This window comes from Leucopleurus acutus (genome assembly GCF_964270905.1).
Source record: "Leucopleurus acutus genome assembly, chromosome: 6".
NCBI classification, from domain to species: Eukaryota; Metazoa; Chordata; class Mammalia; order Artiodactyla; family Delphinidae; genus Leucopleurus; species Leucopleurus acutus.
The window spans coordinates 98135128-98158954 of record NC_139149.1 but is presented as its reverse complement, the minus strand read 5'-3'; the positions used below and the strand labels follow the sequence as shown (position 1 = coordinate 98158954).

Here is a 23827-nt window from a genome sequence, read left to right as displayed (position 1 = left end):
GATAAGTGGGAAGAGAGATCAGGATCTGGGGGTGTTAACAGCATAGAGCGAGATGCTTCTGAACCAAACTGGCAAGAGAAATATTTTCTTCAAAGCAGCCCTACAGAAGGAATTCTTATCATAGATGAGGGTGCAGTCTAGTGGCAAACTTCATGAAATGCAGCCCCTTCTCCAAAGGGAAGTTAGAGCACTTCCAGAGGGACGAAGAGAAATGTAAAGGGGTGACAGTCCCACCGCAAGTTCCCCCAAGTGGGGCAGCAACAGTGGCCCAGCTCTCTCTGATCTGCCTCTGAAATCTACGACCCACCCATGCCAAGTGCAGGAGAAAACGACCAGCCCCACCTTCATTCTTTGAAGACTTCAGCTCTCTTTCGTTTTACTTAGGAAAGAAGGGTCCTTAGGGTCCCCATAGATCACATGAGGTTCCAAAAGGGATAACAGTGTTCCTGGTCAGGATCGGCAAGTCCTGTGGTGACGTCGGCTCCGATTCCTGGGCTGTGCCTGCTGGCACCAGTGTCCCTCATAACAGGGGGTCCCTCTGGTTTGTCACCCAGTCCCTCCAGGGATGCGGCCCTGACCAATGGAAATACCCCTTTCAAAGAACCTGGAGGGGAAGGATGACTCCACTCTGCCTACCTTCCCTCTGACAACCCCACACCAGGACACTTCAGGCCTCCAGGCAAGATTTTCAGACCTAGCTTTCCTCCGCAGTGCCAGTCTCTGTAACTCACTGCTGCCTACAATGCTGCTGCTATGACTGTCCCTTCGAGCAAGTACACACGCGCGCGCGCACACACACACACACACACACACACACACACACACACACAGCTGCCCGGGGCTAACAGTGTAACTGAAGGAAAGTGGTCACTTCTTCACCCTGTGACCAAAGACAGTCACTCCGCCAGCAACAGAAACACTACATTAAATCCCCTTCCCCAGAATTTTAGGGGGGAAATTCAGTTTTTCTTTTCTTTCTTTTTCTTTTCAGTCACCACCCATCACTGGCCACCCTACACTAACGCCCACCCCAACACATACATGCGAGAGAGAGACAGAGAGAGACAGAGAGACAGAGACAGAGCGCGCGCGCGCGCGCGCGCACACACACACACACACACACACACACACACACACACCTTACTTGGTCACTCAAAAACCAGCAGCCAGCCATTTCCCAAAGCTAAGGAAGGATTTCTTGGGCACTGTATATATCCAGTTGGCTAATAAGAAAATACTTCTCCCTCCAGCCTGAGCCTTGGCTAGTTAAGGGGTGGGAGGGACCGGGAGACGGGTTACTCCGTATTGTATCCACCGTGCTGCGAAGAACTCTCCTTCACTCGCCCCCCGCCTCCTGCCCGCTCTGGGCAGTCCGAGCCCCGTCCCCCGCGGCCCTTTCTCCACTCCGGGAGAGGAGGGCGCTGTTCGGGCAGCGAAGGGGAGCCCCCGTGTGTCTAGAAGGCCTCTCCCCACCCCCACCCCGTGTGAGTTTGTACTCCTTGGCATCCTTGCCTGGGTTGGGTGTTGGGGAGCTCAAATTGCAGCTACAAACTGGCTGGCAGCCAGGGGCCGTCTATTTAAAAGCGCCTGCTCGACCGGAGCCCGTAGTCTCTTTGGAAACTTCTGCCGGGGAAAAAGAGCTAGGAAAGAGCTGCAAAGCGGTGTGGGTTTTTTCCTTTTTTTTTTGTTTCTTTTCTTTTTTTCCTCCTTTTCATCACCCCCTTCTCCGTTTGCACCCTGCTTCGGGCTTCACGCAGAACCTGCGAATTTCGAAGAGGTGCTGGCAGAGTGGGAGAAAAGAGGTGTTAGGGGCTTGGATTTGGTCTTTTTTTTTTTTTTTTTTTTTCTCTATTTCCACATTTTCCCCCCACCCTCGCGGCTGCAGCCTCCGCCTTTTACCTGTTCCGAGGCAGCCGCGCGCCGCTGGCAGCTGAGGGTTAGAAAGGAGCCGGGTGCACTTTGAGATTTTAAACAAAAATTTTGAAGACGAATCTATTTTTCTCCCCCCGCACCCCCTCCTCCACAGCCTCCGATCTCACTATTCCGGTGGTGGTTTTGGGGTGAATAATTTTTGGCCCCCGCCCCGCAATTCTGACCAGGTCAGGCTTGGGGAGGGGTTGTTTCTCCCGCCTCCGATCCCTCTGCGTGCACCTGGCGCTGCTCTTTTTTCCCCTACCTGTTGCAAGTCCGTAATCTTTGCAACTGAGACTTGCTTGCAGGCACCCCAGCCCTCCATCGCTCCCTACATTTTGCAGTTGTCTGGCGGAGGCCACCTGCTCTACCTGCCAGAAATTTTCAAAAGAAAAAACAATTCTCCGCGCGCCCTCTTGGCCCCCTTCTCCCTTCATTCTCGCGCTCCTGCCCCGCCCCAGGTAAAGGGGGAGATTCGGAGAAGATGGTGCTCACCGCGGTCCTCCTGCTTCTGGCCGCCTGTGCGGGACCGGCCCAGGGCCTGGGCTCCTTCGTGCACTGTGAGCCCTGCGACGAGAAAGCCCTCTCCATGTGCCCCCCCAGCCCCCTGGGCTGTGAGCTGGTCAAGGAGCCGGGCTGCGGCTGCTGCATGACCTGCGCCCTGGCCGAGGGGCAGTCGTGCGGCGTCTATACTGAGCGCTGCGCCCAGGGGCTGCGCTGCCTCCCCCGGCAGGACGAGGAGAAGCCGCTGCATGCCCTGCTGCACGGCCGCGGGGTTTGCCTCAACGAAAAGAGCTACCGCGAGCAAGCCAAGATCGGTGAGCACGCTCAGTGTGCCAGGCAGCTATGCGGCGCACGGGCGGGGGACACGGCACAGGCTGGCCCGGCGCGCTCTGCCCAGCAAGTGGCTTAGAGCCTGGGTGCATCCCGGGAGGAGGGCGGGGAGGGTCCTTGCCCCTCGGGATTGGAACCCTGGCCGATCCTGCTACCCGGGTTACTGTCTAGCCGAGGCTCTCCCTGTTTTCGCTTCTTTTCCTCGCTCCTGCCCACACCTCCTCCACCCCACCCCTCCCCCCTCGACTAAACACTGACTCTAAGATCCTATTCAGTCTCCAGGTCCAAATCCCCAGGTACTCAATCTCCAGTCCGAAAATGTACACCTTACATTATTAACTCCCTCTCCACCACCCCCATCTACCCAATATGTTGTGGGGTGGGTTTGTTGGGTTTTTTTTTTTTCCTGAACTTGAAAAAAAATAATGTCTTTTGTTAAAATATTGCTTTAACTGGGGACCTGGAGAGAGAGAGGCGTCACCGGTCTTCTGTGGTAATTCCACCTTTGTCCTTCCCAGCCCCCTACCCACCCCCACCCCCAGTCCCTCCTTGACGTTTCTATTCTCCTACCCCACCAGACACACACGCACACTCACATGCACACATAACACACGCACGCACGCACCCTTGGTAGCTAATGCCTTTTGGGTGGGGACTTCGATGCCCCTCCCACGTGCACACCCATTGCTCTTGACTCGATCGGATTGACCGTGGTCAATTATACAACATACTGAAATGCAAAATACCGTTTTTCCTCCCTGGAAGGGAAAGATTACTTTAGCCAAGCTCAGAGGCGGCGGGAAGGTGGTGAGGCGGTAAGTGGGGGAGGGCGGGAGTGATGGAAAGAGATAAGAAGGAAGGGTTTGGTGTTCCAGGGCTGGTGTTTGTCCCCGAATCTAACTTCTTTTCCCGTGCCCCAATTCAGATTTTACCTAGGAAGAAAGGTGGATACAGGGTTGGGAAGCCAGAAGAGGCATGAAATTCAGACATCACAGCTTCCCCGCCAGTGCTAATCGCCCACTCTCCCGCGTTGCCCCTCAAGCTCTCAAACCAGATCACAAGTGGGCGTGGTGTAAATGGAAGAGGGGCCCTGGAAACGCAGAATGCAAAATCAAGGGGGCGGAGACGGAAAAGCCAAGCTCCCGGAGCCTCCCCTCCGCCTCCAAGTAGCCCCGCCTCCGGGTTGCCCCGCCCCCAAAGTCTCAGTGCCAGGAGTCTCGGGTTTAAAAGGTTGACAGAGCTCTACTTTTCAATCAGAACAGTTCTGCGCCCCTTAGACTGGGTTTCCTTTTGGAAAGTTACTTGATCTTAAATTTTTAGCAAAAGTTTAATGAACTCTACACAAGAGTCTGGGTTCTGAGACGTCGTTATCGGTCCTCTCCCAAAGGGGTTCAGACTTAGCTAAATAATGTTTATTCTGTGTCGTATTTTATTACTGGGACAATGCTCTTCTTACCTCCTATCCCCTTCCATTACGAGCACCCCAACGTGAGTTTTCTTAACTGCACACTACGGACACTGTCATGTAAGAAAGGAGTGCGTTGGCGCTTGAGAAGAGGCAGGAGACCTTTCCTGGGTTCGACCTGGATGCCCACAAACCCTGCAGGTTTTGCCTGTCGCAGGAGGCCGTCCCTCCAGCTTTGCAAGAGGTAGTCTTTCTCCAGACTGCAGCCTGCAAAAAGGGAGAGAGAGCAACGTGCAGGCCCCGGAGGCCCCAGAGGCCGGTTTGTGAAGTTATTTTTATTAAGAGCCACTTTTCAAAGGCGGTCCCCCTCGCCTTCATCTTGTGGGATGTGGATTTGGAAAAGCTTAGCACGGGGTGGGGGGTGGGGTATGAATCGATTTCCTGGCTTGGAAGCGAGCGCTCTGGGTAACAATCCGGTCACATCGAAAGCATGCAAGCTATCGCTCAGCCGCATTCTGGCCCCATTTTTATTTGCCCAACCGTATGGTTGGTGTGATGTGATTGGTGTGGAAGGTGCCCGCGCGCGCAGCTGCTGGGAGAGCAAACGGGCGCATCCAACTTTCCAGTTCAACCCAACACACGCTCACACACACAGACACACACACACACACACACACACACACACACACACACACACACACACGCTTTTGTCCCAAGCAAGATGCCTTTTAGACTTCTCTGCAGCCCCTTCCTCAGCCCCCACCTTCAAGGTGCCTCTGGACCAACACGGAGCAGCCTTCCTCCCCCTCCCGCATCCCCATCCCCATCGCTCTGGAAGACTCCACCCGCCTGAAGCAGGTGCCTAACCCACTGTAGTCGCTGGATGGCTGCCCTTGACCGGTGGCCGGAGTTGACGCCTTCCTCCCGGATGGATGGGATGGGAGTGGGCTCTCCTGGCTAGAGCTTTTCAGCCCGAAAACCACTGGGTGGGTCCCCCAAAAGTTGGAGATGGTGCAGCGACGGTACTTAAAGAGAGCTCAACGAACAGAGACAGGGAGGAGAGTGTCAGCTCCTTTAGGCAAAATTACTGCCCCCCGACACTCCACCACCACTCCTCCCTACCGGTACCAGCAGTGCGAACTTGGATTTGCCCCAAATTTAGATACAGACATAGATGATAATATACATATGCACATATATCAAAAAATATATGGAGAGAGAGAGATTTAGGGGGGTTTTCCAACCAAAAAAAAAAGTGCATTTCTAGAATCAGAAATGGGGAGCTGAGGAGAGCGAGATGGCAGGCAGCCAAAGCTTCTGGGAGGAAGAGCGGAGGGCGGGAGGGGACTGGTGTTTTGCTAGGCGCGTTGCTGAGCAACGGGAGAGGGCGTCCGCCCGCGAGCCTGGTGCCGGGAGCGCTCCAGGCCCTGCATTTTATTCTGGCCAGTTCAGGGGCAAAGATAGATATAGAAACAGAGGGCAATGTGAGGGAGGGCTAGAGGGAGGCGGGAGACAGGAGTTATTTATTGGACCGAGCTCAATAAATATGGGCGAGCTGGGTCGAGTCAAGGAAGGACCGAGCTTTGCTCTCAGCTTTGTTTGGAGAAGGAGCCTTGCGGCTTTACTGGCGCACATACTTGCCCTGGTCTGGAAGATCTCTCTTGTGCCTGTGAGATATTAAGTTTGGGATACAGGGAGAAGTGGGTTCTGGGTTTCAGTTCTGTCATTTAGAAATAAGAGAGGAAGAACAGAAAACATGCTTCTGGGAAAGAAAGAAAAATTACCTAAATAAAAATGAATTCCGCCTTTGCTTCTTTGAGGGGTTTGGCCCTCCATCACCCTGGCTTCCATTCCCAGCCTGGTCCAAATGCCATGTTGAAATCAAGTTCCAGAGTTAGGTTTATTGGCCAAATGTTTGTCTGGGTTGAACAAGATCACGGAAAACTGAAGGAGACAGATTCCTTTCCCACCCGTATCCCCTCCCTTTGAAACAAGTCTTTAAGAGGCTGGCTGTGCCCTGAGCCAGCCAAAGTGGGAGCTGGGAAGATGAGAGAGGGTGCTTTTAACTTGATTTTTCTTGCCTTCCCCCTCCCCTCCCTTCCCCCGCTTTCTGCTTTGTCAGTTCAGACTGGAAGAGCAAGCACAGTTGGCCACAGTGAGCTCATTTTCTTTCCGCTTCTCCCCCTACCCTCCCCACCTCCACCCTGACCCCTTTCTTATCCCTCCCTCCCATCCCACCCCCTTCTCCATCCCCCAACTCCAAGGCCTTCCCCTGAGGGCTTCAGTTTTAACTTGGAGCAGCTGTGCATTAGTCCTGGGGCTTGGATTGGATTTGAGCAGGCAGGTGGGCTTGCAGCTGCAGAGGGGGGACCAGCCTGACCTAGGAGCCAGAGGTCACCATGAGGGTTACAGCAAAGGGCATGGGAGTAGGAATCCCAGCAGAAACCCTGGTCCCCTTAATGGGGAAGGGGGGGGTGGTGGGGTAAGGGGGAAGGTGCTAACAGGAAAAGAAGGTGATTTTTGTTATCTAAAGTTTTTACTTTGTACCTGAGCAGTGTCGTTGAAACTCAGTTATTTAATGTATGGAAAATAAAATTTTGGAGAAGGGCCACCACACTCCAGGTCTATTGCCTCCAGAAATTGGAAGAACACCGTAAACAGACCAGGTACCAATGAGGTCCCGCTGGAAGCAGAAGTGAAGAGGGAGGAGGCTGTTTGGTGAGGTTTTGTTTGAGATTTTGTTTTGCATTTTTACTATGGTAGGTCCAAAAGTTGCAACCCCCAGAGACCATCCTTCAAGTGTAATCTGGACATATGTTTTCCAAAAAATAAGATTTATTACATATCTGCAGGAAGAAATAAGCAAATTAAAAAAGCCAGTTCTAAGCTTCTGGTCCCCTCTCCCCATATCCACAGAGTTCCCCATTCTTGTTTCAAGCTCCAATTCTTGCCATGATATCTGTTATGATGTCTTTTTTTTTTTTTCCTTCTTAAATATAAATCCAGAGAAGTGACTGGAAATCTCTATGAGAGGCAAAGTAGCCTTTCCTGCCTGGCCACTCAACTTAGCTAGGTCCGAGAGTCTCTCCAGGAATTGCCTGGGTGTTGGCCAAAGAATGCTACAGCTGGAAGGAACCCGCAGTGGTCACGGCATCATAGCAGTCAAGGCCCTCATTTTACAGATGAGGACTCTGAGGCCCTAAGTGCAAGTCACTAGCCCAGAATTAGGCGCAGGGTTAGAGGCAGAGCCAGGGCTAGAACTCAGCCTTAGAATCGTGTTGAGCCTAGGCCTCCGTTCCGCTCTCCCTGGCTTTCTTCCTTAAGTCACTAGGTCTCTGGCCTCAGTCTGGTCTAACCTGCAATGAGGTCTTTGGCAAATATCACCCGAGGCTGTCATCCTATAGCTTTGGGGCCGGGGGGGGGGGGGGGGGGGGGAGGAGCTGGGGGGGGGGCGGGTTGTGAGGATGAAATAAGAACTCAGAACTGGGAGTGCTCCATTTGAGGGGAAGAAGTGAAGTGACCCCAAAGTGGAGAAGGCAGTACCCCTTTATTTTCAATCCCTCCCTGTTCTGTCCCTTTTTCTGCACTGTCTTGCAAGCAAGGCTGGCTTAAGCCAGTGGTTTGGGATGGGGGCAAGGAGGGTAGTGTGTTCAGTCAGGACTTCAGGTCCATGTGCCAAACCTCATTTCCTGAATGACAGGGAGCTGTCCTGATGCGGGCAGGCAGGCAGGCAGGCCCTCGCTGCTCCTTGGCTAGGCAGCGGTCCACAGTCTCTAAGGAGTCCACGGCACAGAAGTGGCCGGCTTCCCATGGCAACCAGCCTCCACCAGCACGGGCTTCCATGGAGCCGGGCAGCAAGATGATGAGATCTGAGCTCGGGTGGGGTGGGATGAGGGTGAGGGAGTGATTGGGGGATTTGCGCATCAGAAGAAAAAGAGAGAAAACCATATGCCACAAAAGTTGATAAGGAAGAGAGAGAGAAGGCCACCGGGTTTTTGAACGTAGTCAGGTATGTGGGAGCTCTTTCAGAAAGAGAGGAGAGGAAACCCTCCAGATTACAGCTGGGGGCCTCACGTTGATCTGAGGAATTGCTGAGAGCCATCCCCATACATCCTGGTTGCTGGTGCAGCTCCTTTGGGGGTTTCTTAAGAAGGAGGCAGATAAGGCTGTCTTCCCAATAGGTTAGACCAGCCGTCCCCAACCTTTTTGGCACCAGGGACCGGTTTCATGGAAGACCATTTTTCTACGGACCGGAAGCAGGGGTGAGGGGGAATGGTCCAGGCGGTAATGCCAGTGATGGGGAGCGGCAGGTGAAGCTTTGCTTTCTCCCTGCTCACCTGCTGCTGTGCGACCCGGTTCCTAACAGGCCACGGACCAATATCGGTCTGCGGCCTGGGGGCTGGGGACCCCCGGCTTAGACCACCAGGTGAGCCCTGGGGGGTGTTTTAAAGTAAATAGGTTATCTTATTTTTGATCCCTCACTTAAACCATCAGAGATCGGCCCTTCTCTTACCAAATCCTGAAGCAAAACCCAGATTGAATTTGCACTCAGAACCTAGCCTCATATGACCTCTGCTTGTTTGCAGAGATGTTTTACATGGGCCCCTATTATCCTGAACTGGGTAGATTGTACCATTACAGCTGTCCTGGGGAGCTGCTCCCCAGTCTCCCTGTCACCTCAGTGAAGATGGCTCTCCTTCCACACCCTTTAGAACAGCACTGTCCGACTGAAATATAATACAAGCCACATACATATGTAATTTCAAACTTTCTAAGAGTCACTTTTTTTTAAAAAAAAAAAAAGGTAAAAAGAAACAGGTGGAATTAATTTTAACTGTATGTTGTAACTCAACATACCCAAAATATTATAATTTCCATATATACTCAAAATAAGCAATTATAATGAGATATTTTACATTCTTTCATGTTAAGTCTTTGAAATCTGAAGTGTATTTTACATTTACAGCACATCTCAATTCAAACACCAAATTTTCATTGGAAATACTTGATCTGTATTTTTAGTTTTCATAAGATGTACAGTTGAAAAAGTAGATTCGTATACCTGAGTTGCCCTAAATATACTCAAACGTTTTCCAATAACCAAGGATATTTTTTTAATTTAAATGAAATAAATCTTAAAATTCAGTCCCACTAGCCACATTTCAAGTGCCAAAAGCCACATATACCTAGTGGCCACCGAACTGGACAGGGCAGAGGCCACCAGCAAGCCCCTCCCATACCTGAGAAGGGAAATACTGTCTCTACTCTCCTCCTGCCCCAAAGAAGTCAACAAGGAAAAGAGTCTGAGCTTTAATTGCCAAACAGGACAGACTCCCTTGTTTGACCCCCTAGCAAGTCTCTCTTCTTAGGGGAACCAGGGTTGGGAGGGAAAAAAAAAAAAGTGTTCAAACCATCCGCTCCCTGCCGCCCCCTTCTGGTCATACAGGACTTTTCAGGGAATTTGGCTACTTAATTGTGCTGTTCTGAATGGGCCGTGATGAGTCACCAGTGGGAGTGTGGCCAGGTCGGAGAAATGGTCCCTCACTTCCTGCCTCTCCTCATCTCCCCTTCCCCCATTCAAAGGCTGCCCCCCACCTCACCCCTCCATTACCTTCTGGTTTGGGGTGTATATAGGAAAGAGATAGAGACGTTTCTACTGAGCATGTGCCTTCCCCAAGTCTAGAGAGATACTGGATGGCTGGATATACTCATCTTGGGAGTTGCGCATAAGTGTGTACCTCTTATGGGTAAATTTATCACCAGCTGCCGCCCAGGGATCAAGAAATGTGTGCCAGAGTCATGGCCCTGAATCCTAGTTTGTCCCCAGGGAGAAAAAATAAGGAGGATCCTTCCTTTACAGTGGAGGATGTGCGAGTGGGACCCCAGCCTTTCATTCTGGGGAAGTGTCGCCAACTTGACACCGGCCATATCTACACTGTGGAAAGGTGGTGGGTCACCTTTTCTCTCTCCATCTTTAGGTAAAAAGACCTAGTGCCTTAATGCAGCATGAAGGAATGGGATTAGACAAAGGACAGACTCCCAGGCTGAGTTCTCTAAGTGGGAACCAGTCCTCAGAAGCTCTTGGGCAAAGCCCCTCTCACCTGAGGTTGGCAATCAGACTCCCCAGAGATGAAGGTAGAGCCATCACTTCCCAGCAGACCTTTCTTCAGTCCAAGGCACCTGAGATCTTGTGATCTACAAGTAGACACCTGTCAGCCACATATCACAGCAACCAGATTTTTAGTTGATGATGGGAACAAGGGAGGTGGGAGGCAACAGAGACCTACCAAGGCAGAGACCTACGCCGAGAGTTCATTAGCACGTAGCAGCTCATAGAATCCTCACAACCCTATGGAGAAGGGGCTGTTGTCATCCTCCCCATAACCCAGATGAGAAAACTAAGGCAAGGAGAGGAGAGGAAGCAACTAAGAGAGGTCAAAGCACACCTGCACCAGGATTTATTGAACCACGGTTAGCAGCCCCATCTTCCTCCCAAGAAGGATGACTGAAGGTCAAGGGCTGGTAGTCTGGCTCCTGACTCTGTTTCTTTGCTTTGCTCTATGGTGTCTTTATGTCTGTGCTCAGGATAGAGGTGTCACATACCCACGTCGGTTTTCCTGGCCTGAAATGGCGGGGGGCTGCAAAGGAGCTCAGGGGGCTAAGCCTGTTGCTCTCTCTGTCCAGTCACTAACTCTCTGAATCTGCTCCCCGCCTCTGCCATGTACCCCAGGTCAGCAAGACTCCCCTCCAGTGTCTTTTTGCAACTCCTCCCTTCTTGCAACTGGTTCCTTAGGGTAACAGTCGTTTGGGTTTCTTTTCCTCTTGGGAAGTCAGTGTTCCTTCCCTTCTCAGCCCATAATTCAGGTGAAGAAGAGCCCAGAACATGCATGTCTGTTACTAACCACAGAGGAAAAGAAAACAGAGTCTTCCAAGAGAGACTGGGGCAAGGTAGCCACTGGTCAGTGATGTTACGGGTAGGAGCGGGGACGGTGCAGCTCCCCTGGAAGGCTCTGCAGCCCTCCCTACTGCCCCGTCCCCTTTTTCTTTATGCAAAGGCACATACAGTGTAATTGAGTCTCTTGGCATCTGCAGCTGGGAAATGGTCAAACTTCAGGAGACTGAGACACGTCTCACATCTTTTTAAACAGTGAGCAGCTGATCCAGCATTTTCGCAGAAGCCTTACATGTAGCAAAGAGCAGGAGACTGCAGGTTGGCTAGGAAACAAGGCCAAGCGGAGAGGAGGCACGGAGAATCCAGCCATACCCAGGCATGGATCAGTGCCCTCGGACGAGCTGCCCAGGGGAATTTTCGGCAGTGATGGAGGTGTCGTCGATCTGCGCTGTCCAACACAGTAGCCACTGGCCACATGTGGCTGTTGAGCAGCAGAAATGTGGTTGGAGCAACTGAGAAGCTGAGTTTGTAATCTGACTTAATATTTATTCATTCCAACTGTATTGGACAGCACAGTCTTAGATCAAAGAAGCCCAGTAAATCCAGGGGACCCTACTTCTTCCCGCTCCTGTGAGGCTCACCTCCCTGCCGCCTTGTTCCCTCTGCAGCAGCTCCTGTGTTTAAAGGCAGGTGCATGGGTGACATGACCCCTCAGGGTATCCACTGAGCTCTAACATGCCGCCGCTGGCATTACAGAACTGCTCCTAGACCTCCTGCGCTCTGTCTCGTGAGCAGATTCACGCATCTCTCCATTTAAAGATTATTTATTGAAGACCATAGGCTGGAGAGACCATGACAAAGTTCTCCCCTTAAGAAGCTTACTGTTTGAATTCCACAGAGGGAGCTAGAATGAGAGGCAGTGGAAACCCAGCTCCCCTTTTCATTCCTTGTAGAGAGATTCTGGGTGAACCCCTCTTGTCTTCTGGCTAGGAAAAGAGACTACTCCCAGGTCCAAGTGGCCTGGCAAAGCCCCACATCCTTCCTGAGCTGCGCGTTCCAAGTACACCTCAGCTTCTTCAATTTCCGTAGGCGAAGTCACAATATCTGGTCCACCCACTTTCTCTAAGTTTGATTATGAGGTCAAGATAGTGTGGGAAACAAACACCAGGCTGGGCCCAGGCTGTTAATGGTGCCAAGGTAGGACTCACAGCCCTAGGGTGGAAGGTTCGATTGCAGGAAGCAGAAGGTCCCCAACTGGACCCGCCCCATCGCTGGGCTCGGGGAGCAGGTGGGATGAGAAGGCTTCCTAAGAGCAAGTACCTCGTCCTGCTGCTAAAGCACCCTGCGCGCCTGCGCCTGCCGGAGAACTACAGTGAGAGGGCGGGTTGGAGACCGTGGTGGGGCTTGGGGAGGGAGCATGCATTGGCACTTGTGCTGTGAGGAGCAGTGCCCGCCCTGGGATGCCTCTGGGTCCACACTGGCTGGGCCTGCACCCAGGCACACTCAAGGTTCACTGGGGGAATTCCCTGGCGGTCCAGTGGTTAAGACTCAGCACTTTCACTGCCGGGGCCCTGGTTCAATCCCTGGTTGGGGAACTAAGATCCCACAAGCTTCATGGCGTGGCCAAAAAAAAAAAGGTTCACTGGGACATGAGGATGGCACAGTCCTCAGGCAGGTTTTCGTGTTGCCCTGGGGAGTGGATGTTGCTGCATCAGTGTGAATGCACAGCGCCTTATGAAGGAAGGAGAAACTGAGTTGCCCACCCTAACACTGCAGGGGCTGGGAGCATCAGAGAGCCCGGGTGGCAGGACTGGGGGCAGAACAGAGCAGAGAATCAGATAGTTATCCAAAGGTAAATATCGGGACAATATGAGAACCCTTGCTTCCTTAGTTGTTGGATAGATCATGGAGTTAAAGGGCCCTGCCTCAACAGCTTCCCAGAGGAGGGAACAATAGTGAACATTCCCTTGCCCACTCTCTGCAGAATCCTTTCAAAATAACATCTAGAGATAGGAAGGGAGGTCCTCGATCTGTTTCCCTTCTTTCCCTGACCGTGTTTCAGGTGCAGATTAAAGAAACAGCACGGGGTTACACACTGATAGCATTGCCCCCGCCCCACACCTGCCTTCTCCACCCTGACCCCCCGTGGGTCCTTCCCAGTCCGTGCATGTCCATCTCCCTGACTCTTTCCATGCATGCCGCAGACACACAAAGAGGGGAGGATTGGGGTGGTTGTCAGAGAAGTAGGGGAGGGAGGCACACAAATTCCAGATTTTAAAATTGTTTACAGTCCCTACAAGGAAGCGCCACGGACGTGTTCTGCGGCCATCGGTCTCCTCCGCCACCTACTGGCCGTATGGAGGTATTGACATGCTGGTCGACTGGATTCCAGAACCTACTGCATTGCTAAGTTCCCTAGATTGCTATTCACGTGCAGGGCAACTTCACCAGGAAGTCCTCCCTTATATCCCACCTAAATCCCTTCTGCAACCTTGCTCCATTTTCTTTGGATGCAACAGCTCAGGAGCTGCCAGTCTACTTGTGCCTTCTTGTTTTATCTAAAACTTAAACCCTTCCAAAATTGCAAGCCTATTTATGACTCAGCTACAAAGCAGCTGAGTAGGGCTAGTTGGCTCTGGCATCCCAGCTCCAGTCTTACTTTCCAGCCCTTTAATCTTCATGGCTCTGCCCTGGCTCCGCTCCAAGTTTCCACTGTCTCTCTGGAGCCTACAGGTGACCACAAGACCCTGATTAGTATCTTTGATACTCGACTCTCCCGCTGCCTAAGTAATAGGTCCCATGGGGTTAAGTGGCACCGAAACCCGGGAGGCACATCAAAACTTTAAGTCTGCCCTTCAGAAACAGCCAAAGAGACTGCAAACTGGGGAGGGTATGCCCTCAGGAACCCGGCCTTGGTGAGGCCAGGGGAAGGACAGAGGGTTTGCAAAAGTACTTTGAGTTCCTTAAAGAAGGCACTTTGTTCTCCAGTACCATCCTTGCTTAGTCTCAAAGCTAACACTTTTGGACAAAAGACCAAGAGAGGTCAAAGTAAATTGCCCCAAAGTTTCTTGAACCATTGATAACAGCCCTATCCTCCTCCCAGGAAGGGTGAGTCAAGGTTAAGGGCAGCCACAGCACTTCTCAAAGATCCTAAAATATGAAGAGTCTTGAGAAGGGCTGCTGACGCTGGGGGAGGGTGGGCATTAGCCAATGTACTTCCACGACCACCAAAGCCAGAGAGAGAAGCTCCGTGAGAGAAGGTGAAACGGCATCTGGAGGATCACACCCTCTGACCAAAGGGACAGGGGGCCCCCAAAACAGGTGACCAGAAGAAGGTGGGTGGCACTCCCACCCCAGATATCTTTAAGAGCCAGAAATAGTACCGCTGGGATGGGTGCGTGTACTTGTGGACACAGGGACGGACTATTGGAGGGATTCGGGGAGCTGGAACAGCCAGCCACTGGGAGTAAGCAGCCCCGGGGACCTCTCCCGGTGAAGAGCCCAGATCCACAGGTGCCCCTGAGGACAGTCTGCTTTCCTCTGGGCCAGGCCAGAGCAGCCCCCAAAGGAGATGCTCATCCTTCCTCCATGCGTCCCACACCCAGCCCTCTCGCCCTCCTCCCCTCCCTTCACCTGGTTACAATCTTGATTGGGGAAGGCGTGCGGCCATGCACACCCAGAATGCTCCCAGCCTTTCAATGGCAACCATCTCTTGCCCTCTCCCCTCCCCCACTGCTCAAGCGAGGGTCAGAGCGCTTGGGGATGCCCAGAGAGTCTGAGTGAAGTGTCAAGTCACTCAGCAAGATGTGACTAGGCAATGGTTCGCTTTTCCTCTCCTCACCCCCTCCCTCAAGACCTGGGCCTCAGGTTTGGGCCTGAATTACTAGATAACAGAGCCCTAATCTTTCACTTTGCACAGAGTCCCCCAAATCAGCTTGCTCCACCCTGCATCCCACCCCCATCCTAGCTAATCCCACAACCAGGAAAAGTTGGTTTACGCCAAAAACATCCCTCTGTTAGCTAATCTCCGGAAGGCTCCATTCCACCTGCCAGGTGCATCACCTTGTTGATTTATCATCCCGGTGGGTTTTGATAGAGTCAGAGCACAGGGCAGGACATGGTGGGAAGAGGGAGTGAAAGGCCGGAAGGGGACAGGGATCCTGGTACTGAATTTTGTTCAGGGAGAGCCTGCCCACTGCTTTGTCATTTGCTTTCTCACACCTTCTTCTCCAGAAACTACTTCCCTTCCTCTCCTGTGGATAAATACCCAAATCGGCCGCCACCCAGGACACTGCAAACCTCTGGAGGCGTCTTTAGGGTGGGGCACTTCCCTGCCCGGGGCTTAAGGACTGGATTACCTATTTGATTAAATCTGACAAATCCCGAGCCAAGAGACAAACAGGTGCTCGGGTGCTTCCTGCCACCTGCCATCCTGACCAGGTTAGGCCAGGCCTCCACATACCTCTCTTAACACACACCTGGAACTTCCCCCGGGCTGAAATCTCCTGCCCCGGGGACACCAAACAGTGTCCTCTCACAGAACTGCTCTCTCCCTGCACCTCTCCTTGACACCACCTCCTCAGATTCCTCTCCTTCTATTTCCCAACCCATGCCTTGCCATCTCAGCTCCTGGGCAGCCCAGTGAGAGCAGCGAGGGTGGACAACCGGATTCTTCTTCAGTCTATTTGAGGTATTCAGGGTCACCCCCAAAGCCCTATTTTCTTTTTCTAGAAATTGAAAAGAAAAGAGGGCAGTGAAGACAGGGTTCCCTGCCCGCACCCCCCCCCCCCCGCCCTACACCTGCTCTCACCCTGGGCATCCTGCCCACCTGGGAAGAGCAATCGAAGTCCTCCTGCCCTGGGTCTGCCTAGGCTGGTGAGGTCAGGGTGCTGAGAGGAGGGACCCAGAGAAGGGCGCCTGTGAGATGAGAATTTCATGGAAATCTGTGAACCAAGAAAAGGCCGGAGGCTGGAATGAACAGATCGACAAATAAATGAACAAAGTCCTAGTTCTTTAAAGGTCATAAGTCAGCTAAATATAGACTGTCACCAAGTCACTGCTATATATAACCACGCCACCCGCAGCCAGCAGTCTGCCTCTCTTGGCCTGGAGCTGAGTTATGTCCCAGCCTCCCAGGGCACAGAGCACAGAGCCAGCTCTGAGAAGGAAGCAAGGCCCCGGGCTTCCACGTCACCCCCAGCCGCCGGCACTGATCCTCTCCAGACCCCACATTTCTGGCTTTCCCGGCTCCCCTCTTCCTGTTCTGCCTGATGGTCCCACCCCCCTGCCCGTCCAGACACCCCAGGACCCTCCTGCCCTTGGTTTCCCAGCTCCAGATATATCTCAACTCCAGCAGTTCCGAAAACACCAAAAGGATGGACTTGGCCTCTTGTCCACGTTCTGGCCATCGCCTACTTCCCCCACAGCCTAGGTCTCCAGAATGTGTTCTTACATCACAGCCCCGCCTCCGGCCACCACTCCATCTACTTAGCCAGCCCCCCAACAAGCAAGCCCCTTCCCACAGGCCTCGCCCTCCCCGTCCCCAGAATATCCTCTCCCTCCTGTCCGACGTCCCCTCCTGTATCAGCCTGACTTTTCCAACACTCTCCTACCCCATGAAGTCGCCCCGGATTTCCCACCACTTACACAAGTGTCGACTCGTGCCCTGGTTCTCAGTTCCCTGCTTTCCCCAGTTTGGACGAGTCCAGGAGGGCAGAGAGCCCGTGCCCTCACCCCAATCCTTCGAGCCTCGGGCTCTGCACGGCTGGGCCTCAGCCCCCTTCTCCCTGCAGAAAGAGACTCCCGCGAGCACGAGGAACCGACCACCTCCGAGATGGCGGAGGAGACCTACTCGCCCAAGATTTTCCGACCCAAGCACACCCGCATCTCCGACCTGAAGGCCGAGGCCGTGAAGAAGGACCGCAGAAAGAAGCTGACCCAGTCCAAGTTCGTGGGGGGAGCTGAGAACACCGCCCACCCCCGGGTCATCTCTGCACCTGAGATGAGACAGGAGTCTGAGCAGGTGAGTCTCAAGGATTCTCTCCCCATCCGCCTCTGCATCCACACCCCGCAGCCTCCGCCACCGCCCCAGCTTTCCACCTTAGCCCGCGTCTAAATGAGCGTGCGTGCCAGCACTTTATACGCCCAGGGGGCGCGGCAGGCGAGGCGGAGGGAGACCTTGGGTGGCAGGTATTGGGGACGGAAGGCGGTGACTCTCCGTACGGACCCTTTACCACGCCCCCCCCCCATAAACCAGCCATGCTTTCTGCACGTCCTGGTGGTTCCCGCGGGTCCTGGCACGCCTCTCACCCCTCCTGTCCGCACACAGGGTCCCTGCCGCAGGCACATGGAGGCTTCCCTTCAGGAGCTCAAAGCCAGCCCGCGCATGGTGCCCCGTGCCGTGTACCTGCCCAACTGTGACCGCAAAGGATTCTACAAAAGAAAGCAGGTACGCCCCGTGCCAAGCCCCAAGTTCAGGGCGCTTGCCAGAAACCTCCACCTCTAAATGCCTGGATTTCTGTCATTAACAACACTTTGTCCCAAACCTCCAAAATCCTTGCACTCGTCACAGTCGTGATTGTCCCCATTCCCTCCTATACTATAATCTACTGACGTTTTAATGGTTCACCTTACATACATGAATTCATCTAAAAAGGAAACTTTCTGTCACTGCGTCACGTCACACGTTGGATGTGTTATTTTCTGATAGGCACACGTAAATATATACATATACATGACTCTAAAACGTGTTTCAACCACATACCACTTGAAATCATTTAGTGTCCCATTCACAGCCAGGCTACCCTTTGGGCAACGGCTGATTAAGCAGTCATCTGAGCCCGTTAAGGAGTACACATTACCTTAGGGTAGTGATCTCAGACTTCCTAGGGCATCAGTATCACCCCGAGGTCTTGTTAAAACACTGATTGCTGGTCCCACCCCCGAGTTTCTGATGGTAGGTCTCGGGCAGACTCTGAGAACTCGCATTTCTAACAGATGCCCTCCCAGATGACTCTGATGAGGGCATCCCTCCTCTAGGTTAGGAGTCAAGAACCAGACAGCGTTGCGTGAGTGCTTGGCTCTCCTGTTTACTAGCTGTGTCCTCTTACCCCAGTTAGTCTCTGCCTCCAGTTTCTCATATAAGATGGAGAATAATTGTACCTATTATTCTCACATGATTATGAGGAATAATGGACTAATCTTTATAAAGTACTTAGAACAGTACCTACAATATAGTGTTAGGCGGTGCCTTGTATGTGATACAGCTATACAAGTGATGCCTCCTATTATTACTATTATTTAACAATTTAATTTATCATCATTTTCATCATCATGATCATGATCAGGTTATATCATTCTCTGGAAAATACCAAGTTGGAGGACCCTGAATGGGTGACATAAAACAAAGTCGTAGGAGCTAGCCTAGGGAAGACTGCCTAAATCAGCACTTCCCCCCCGCCCCCCCGTCCGCCCATGCAGTGTGGACACCAGAACCCCCAGGGTTGGGTACAGCTCCCTCAACTCTCCGGGGGTGAGGATCTGTCTTGAGGCAGGGAGGATGAAGGGCCAGGCAGGAGCAGAGCCTCGGGGTACAGCCATCCTCACTGCCTGTCGCTCTCCCACCCCAGTGCAAGCCTTCCCGTGGCCGCAAACGTGGCATCTGCTGGTGCGTGGACAAGTACGGGATGAAGCTCCCAGGCATGGAATATGTGGACGGGGACTTTCAGTGCCACACCTTCGACAGCAGCAATGTTGAGTGACGCGTCCCCTCCCCATCTTTCCCTCACCCCATCCCACCCCCCCAGCCCCGACTCCAGCCAGTGCCTCCCTCCACCCCAGGACGCCACTCATTTCATCTCATTTAAGGGAAGAAAATACATATATCTATCTATTTGAAGAAACTGAGGACCTCGGAATCTCTGGCAAGGTCTCAACTTTGGAAACGGCAACAATGGAGATGCACAAAGCTAAGGAGACACCCCCCCCCCTTTAAAAAAGTTTTTCTTTTTGAGGCAAGTTGAATGAACAGGGAGGGCAAGAGAGGAAGAACAAGAGAAAGAAAAGGGAGGGAAGCAGATGTGTGTGAGAGAGGGGAGGACGAGTAGTCACGAGAAGGAAGAGCAGAGTGTGGGCCGGAAGCAGCCGCCTTTACGTCCAGCCCCGGCCCGAGGTGGGGAGCCGCTTGGGCAGGAGCGGGTGCAGCCCCAGGTGTGGCCTTCGATGACACCCTTGGAATTTGCCCGGTTTGGATGGGTCACAGGGGGAGAAAGGAAAAGACAACAGGCGTCAGTGCCTCTCCTGGATCAATCTCCACCTGCAGCCAGCAGCTTGCACGGCTCGACGGGTCCTTCCTCTCCTCCCACCCCGACACTGTGTTCTCTCTCCCTCAAATTTACAAAACCTAAAATGCATTCCATTCCTCTCAACGCAAAGCAAATTCATAACTGAGTGATACTAGATAGGTAGGTGTCCCTAAGTGGATCCATGAATATGAAGTATGTGCGCATATTTCACTCCCCCTGCAGACTTTGAGAAATCAATCCACACCCCCAAGAGTGGGAAGATGGGTTCTTCCAGGGCGGCTAAAACTCTGCGCTGAACGAAGCCTGTAGTTTCAGCCCTTCATTGCATCCAGTTCGCAGCTAGCACAGCCTTTGTGGGGGAGGATAGGCTGGAAAAACAAACAGTGGGCTTGTATTTATCTACAAGGCTCCATATAGTATTATATAGGCATATAAATCTATTTTCTTGATTTTTTTCTTTCTTCCTTCCTTTCTGTCAAAGGTTTGCATTAACTTTTCCAAGTAGTTCCTCTGGGGGCATTGAAGAGCGTCCTTATTCTGGGAAAACCAAGAAAACCCATCTTCTTGTAATACAACCCATAATGCCTGCCTCCCATGAGCAGCGGCAAACTCAACCCTTTGTGGGACACAGTGTTGGATTTTTTTCGTGATTTCCCGTGTGTGTGTGTTCATGTACCACCAAGCCAGGTGGATGAGCACACCCAGCGGTGCACCCACCAAGCTCCCCAGGACACCCCATTCACCTTTAGACCCTTGGGAAGTCACTGTCTCTGGACTCCCACACCCAGTGAACCCAATAGGTCCAAGTTTGACCCCCTGGTCCTGCCCAGCCTTTTTGTTTCATCTGGACAGAGCCTGCCTCTGGAAAGCCTCTTTCAGCCTTCACGCTGGCAGAGCAGAAGAGAGACTGAAATGAGAGACGGCAAAGAGGGAGATGGAGGTGAAAGGTTTAAATATGGGGAAACAGTAAAAGTGATTGTTCAGGCCAGAGTAGATGAAGCGAGGGGCAGAGAGCTGGAGAGACAGGGGGCTGACTGTCCCGCTCTAGCTCTGGAGCGAAGCGACAGAAAAGAGAACAAACCCAAGAGGCACTTCCCTGGGTCCCCACCTGATAATGCCTCTGGAATTTAAGGGGAAGGAGCGAGGAAGATGGGGGAACAGGTTGTAAGGGAGAAATGTGCTTAATCCAGGCCTCGGATCCAGGGAAGGCGGGTAACTTTCGATGGGTTCTAGACTGTAGCGGCTGGACAGAAACAGGATCAGTAGAGACCAGCCGTAGTTTGGAAGGGACAAGCCTATGTGCTCACCTGCCTACCTTCACCCTGCAATAAGGGACTGAGGCCAGAGGGGGTTTCAAGCTCTTCATCCACTCTGGCCAGTTCTGGCTTCCGTCCTGGGGTGGAGGATGGCGGAAAGGCCCAGGACAAGCGGGAAATGTGTGTTTTGGGGGTGCTGTCATTTGGCAGCCAGACTTTGAACCAAGAAAAATCCCATCCTCCACGGACTCCCCCCAACACATGGGCGGCCCTGGGGCTGCCCTCTGAGGATGGAGATCGCCGGCCAGGAGAAGGGTCTTGGACATGGCGAAGGAGACCCTTTCTCGCTGTGAACACAGCTTTCTCCACTCTTTCCTGATGACACGACGCCGTGGAGACCACACCAGCATCTAACTTGGGGACGGTGAAGAGGCATAGCTAAGGAGCAAACACACTCCAGCTAGTGGAAAGCCTGCAGCTCTGGAACTTGGGGGGATGTCTCCTGCTTCCCTGGCCAGGACGGTTGGCTGGGATGGAAGAGGCAGTCGATCTTCGCAGGACAAAGGGCCTGAGGGGTTTGGCAGCCGTGAGGACTTCCCTGACCTGCTGTGTCACCGTGCCCCAGCTCTCTGCGCAACTGTCCCCAAGCCCCCGATTCACCTTTCAATGTCTTAGGCCAGTATCGTCAGCCTTTCCCACTTCACTGTTCTTTCTGCCCATTCTTTCTTTGCATCTTGATCAGTCGTCTACCTGGGATCTACCGAGTGGATACTGGGGGGTCATTCCCCCTAAAAAAAGACTGAACCAGGGATTTGCAGAGCTCTCCCCACCCCCCGAGGCCTGGACCTGGTTCCTGGTTCCTGAGAGGGGCTGTCTTTTCCTCCCGCTGTTTACTGGACTTTGAAGGGGCCTGTGCTCCTTCCATGGGCTCTTTGCCGTCAGCCGTAAGGTGGGGGATTGGGACCTGCTTTAACGCCACCCGTCTCTTCAGGCCTCCAAAGCTCACACTGACTAACCCAAACCTGTGAGTCTCTCTCTAGTGCTTGCAGGGAGGACGGGGCGGGGGGAGGACTCTGGTCAGCTGGCCACTCCCTAGAGGATGCTGGACCTTCAGACAGAGGGAGGTCTGGCCTGAGCCCAGGGTGGGAGCCCATGGGGAGGGAGACATTGAGGAAGGTGAGCCCTCCCCTGGACGAGGTGGCGGGAAGGCAGGCGGGAAGGCGGGAAGGCAGGTGTGAGCTGCCAGCTGTGAAGTCCCGGAGCAGGGACCTTCTTGACCCCAGGCTGCCTGTTGGCCGCTGTCTGCTCACCCAGAGGCCTTAGGCTCTGGGTTTTCTATGGCCTCAAGTCTAAACGTTGGCCCACTGCGCCAACAGGAGGTCTCTCCCCATCCCCCTTTGACTCATGCCTCGCTCTGGCAGTGAAGACCTGTGTCCGCCTCTACTGCCAGGTCATTTAGGGAGGCCTAGCCAGGACTGATTCCCCCTGCCCCTAGAGCTGCCCCACGCACAGGGGCAAAGCGGGGCATCTGGGACAGAAGAGACTCGAAAGTTTCTCAGACAGCCAGGCCTGGACAGACAGGCCTGGAGACATTTAGCCCCCACATGGGGGGGGAGGATGGGAGGCCCTGTGTGGTCCCATCCCTTGTCCCCTCGCCCATTTCCCTATCACCACCTCTGTGGTCTCCATGGTAACCCAGCAGGGCCAACCTCCTCCGGGGAGGCGGGCCTGGACCACCACTCTCCCACTGCCCAGCTCGTCAGCAGCCACAGGGCTACCAAGCAACTGCCCAGCCCCCCTCCAACTGGGGCAGTGCCCCCCCCCCATCCACTTAGCCCCCAAGAGGGATCCAGCTCAGATGACAATTGCAGAGAGGAGTGGGCCAAGGAGAAGCAACCCTCTGGTCTCGGAGAGGACAGATTTGGCTTCCAAGAGAAAGGAGGCTCTATTTTGAGAGGTAGTGGGCCAAGGGAACGGAGGTTACCGGCCAGCAACCTGGGCGTTGTACTGTCTTTATTTTTAAAACCACTAAAGTGCAAGACCTATTTTGCACTAGTCTCCACTTTTTTTTTTTCTCATAGGCTTTTGGTGTCTTTTTATAAACATACTTTCTTGGTTTTCTAATGGAATATATAGTTTAGCCATTTCCACAGACTCTGGCCTCCTCTCTTTAACTTTTTTTGGATGGGAGAAAGGGGAGGTGAGGGGGGGTCAGCCGCCCTGCACCCGTTCACCCCGCCTCTCTGGTCCTCGGCCACCAGCCTGAGTCCCGGACCGTCCACCACCAGCATCACACAGTAGCCCACACGGATAGACAGTTGTCAGACAAGATTCCTTCAGATTCCGAGTTGCCTACCGGTTTGTTTGTTTTTTAGACAGCAATAACCACAGCACATATTACTGTAGTTCTTTATAATTTGACATACATACATACCATAGCGCTATTCTCTCCTCTTTTTTTGTTTTCAACTTTTTTTTTGTTAATAAATGCTCATAATCTTTACTGGTGAAAAGGATGAAAAAAAACAAAAAACCAACAAACAAAACCTGTTTGTGGAAAAAAAAAGAAAAAGAAAAAGCGGGGGGAAAAAATCACCTGAATGTGGAAGAGCTCGCCTCCTGTTTAGTGTTTTGTACGTAAGGAAATAAAAAACGAGAAAAACAAAAAAAAAAAACAAAACAAAAAACCTGAGGATCTCACGTTTTATTAAAAAAGTGAAGATTGCTGTATACTATTTATTCAACTTATAATTTATGTTACTCCTTGATCTTTGTCTTTTGTCGTGACAAAGCATTTATTTAATAAAGTTATGCATTCAGTTAGCCTGCGTCACCTTCCTCCGAGGGTCCAGGGAAGGTAGGCGAAGGGAGAGAGAGGACAGAGGGAAGGAGAGAGGACCAGGTGGAGGCAAAACCAGGGCTTGCTCCCTCCAGAGGGGCCCCCAGACCCAAACCCAGGTGCCCCCTTCTCCATCTCTCCGAAACCCTGTCAGTGAGTTCCCTACACAAGGCGCTTAGGCGGAAGGGTGGTCCTGCAGCTCAGCAGCGTTAGCACTAGGACTGTTATCATTTTTACCATCTAATCTCAGCTCCCGCTGCTAAAGAAAGCGATCTGAATCAACTCCTAAGCAAATGATGGGTCTCTTCTCCTCAGAGAGGACTTTAAGGAAGGCAATGCTAGAATGTTCCTCTCAAGCTCTCAACTCCTGGGAACCTCTGGCAGAGG

General features: G+C 52.7%; 1 protein-coding gene across 1 annotated transcript; it reads left to right on the top strand.

The window, feature by feature from the left end:
* Positions 1 to 1445: 1445 nt before the first annotated feature.
* IGFBP5 (insulin like growth factor binding protein 5) lies at positions 1446 to 23424 on the top strand. Its single transcript, XM_082841530.1, has 4 exons — positions 1446 to 2729; positions 16835 to 17064; positions 17371 to 17490; positions 18671 to 23424. Exons 1-4 carry the CDS (start codon positions 2396 to 2398, stop codon positions 18800 to 18802), a joined length of 816 nt encoding a protein of 271 aa, XP_082697656.1. The 5' UTR covers positions 1446 to 2395; the 3' UTR covers positions 18803 to 23424.
* The last annotated feature ends 403 nt before the right edge of the window (positions 23425 to 23827 follow it).

Bases quoted from the DNA above. Each gene is read 5' to 3' on its own strand.
- IGFBP5 (XM_082841530.1), top strand. From the start codon at position 2,396: ATGGTGCTCACCGCGGTCCTCCTGCTTCTGGCCGCCTGTGCGGGACCG. The intron at 17,065-17,370 runs GTGAGTCTCAAG...GTCCGCACACAG, and splicing joins TGAGACAGGAGTCTGAGCAG to GGTCCCTGCCGCAGGCACAT. The intron at 17,491-18,670 runs GTACGCCCCGTG...CTCCCACCCCAG, and splicing joins GATTCTACAAAAGAAAGCAG to TGCAAGCCTTCCCGTGGCCG.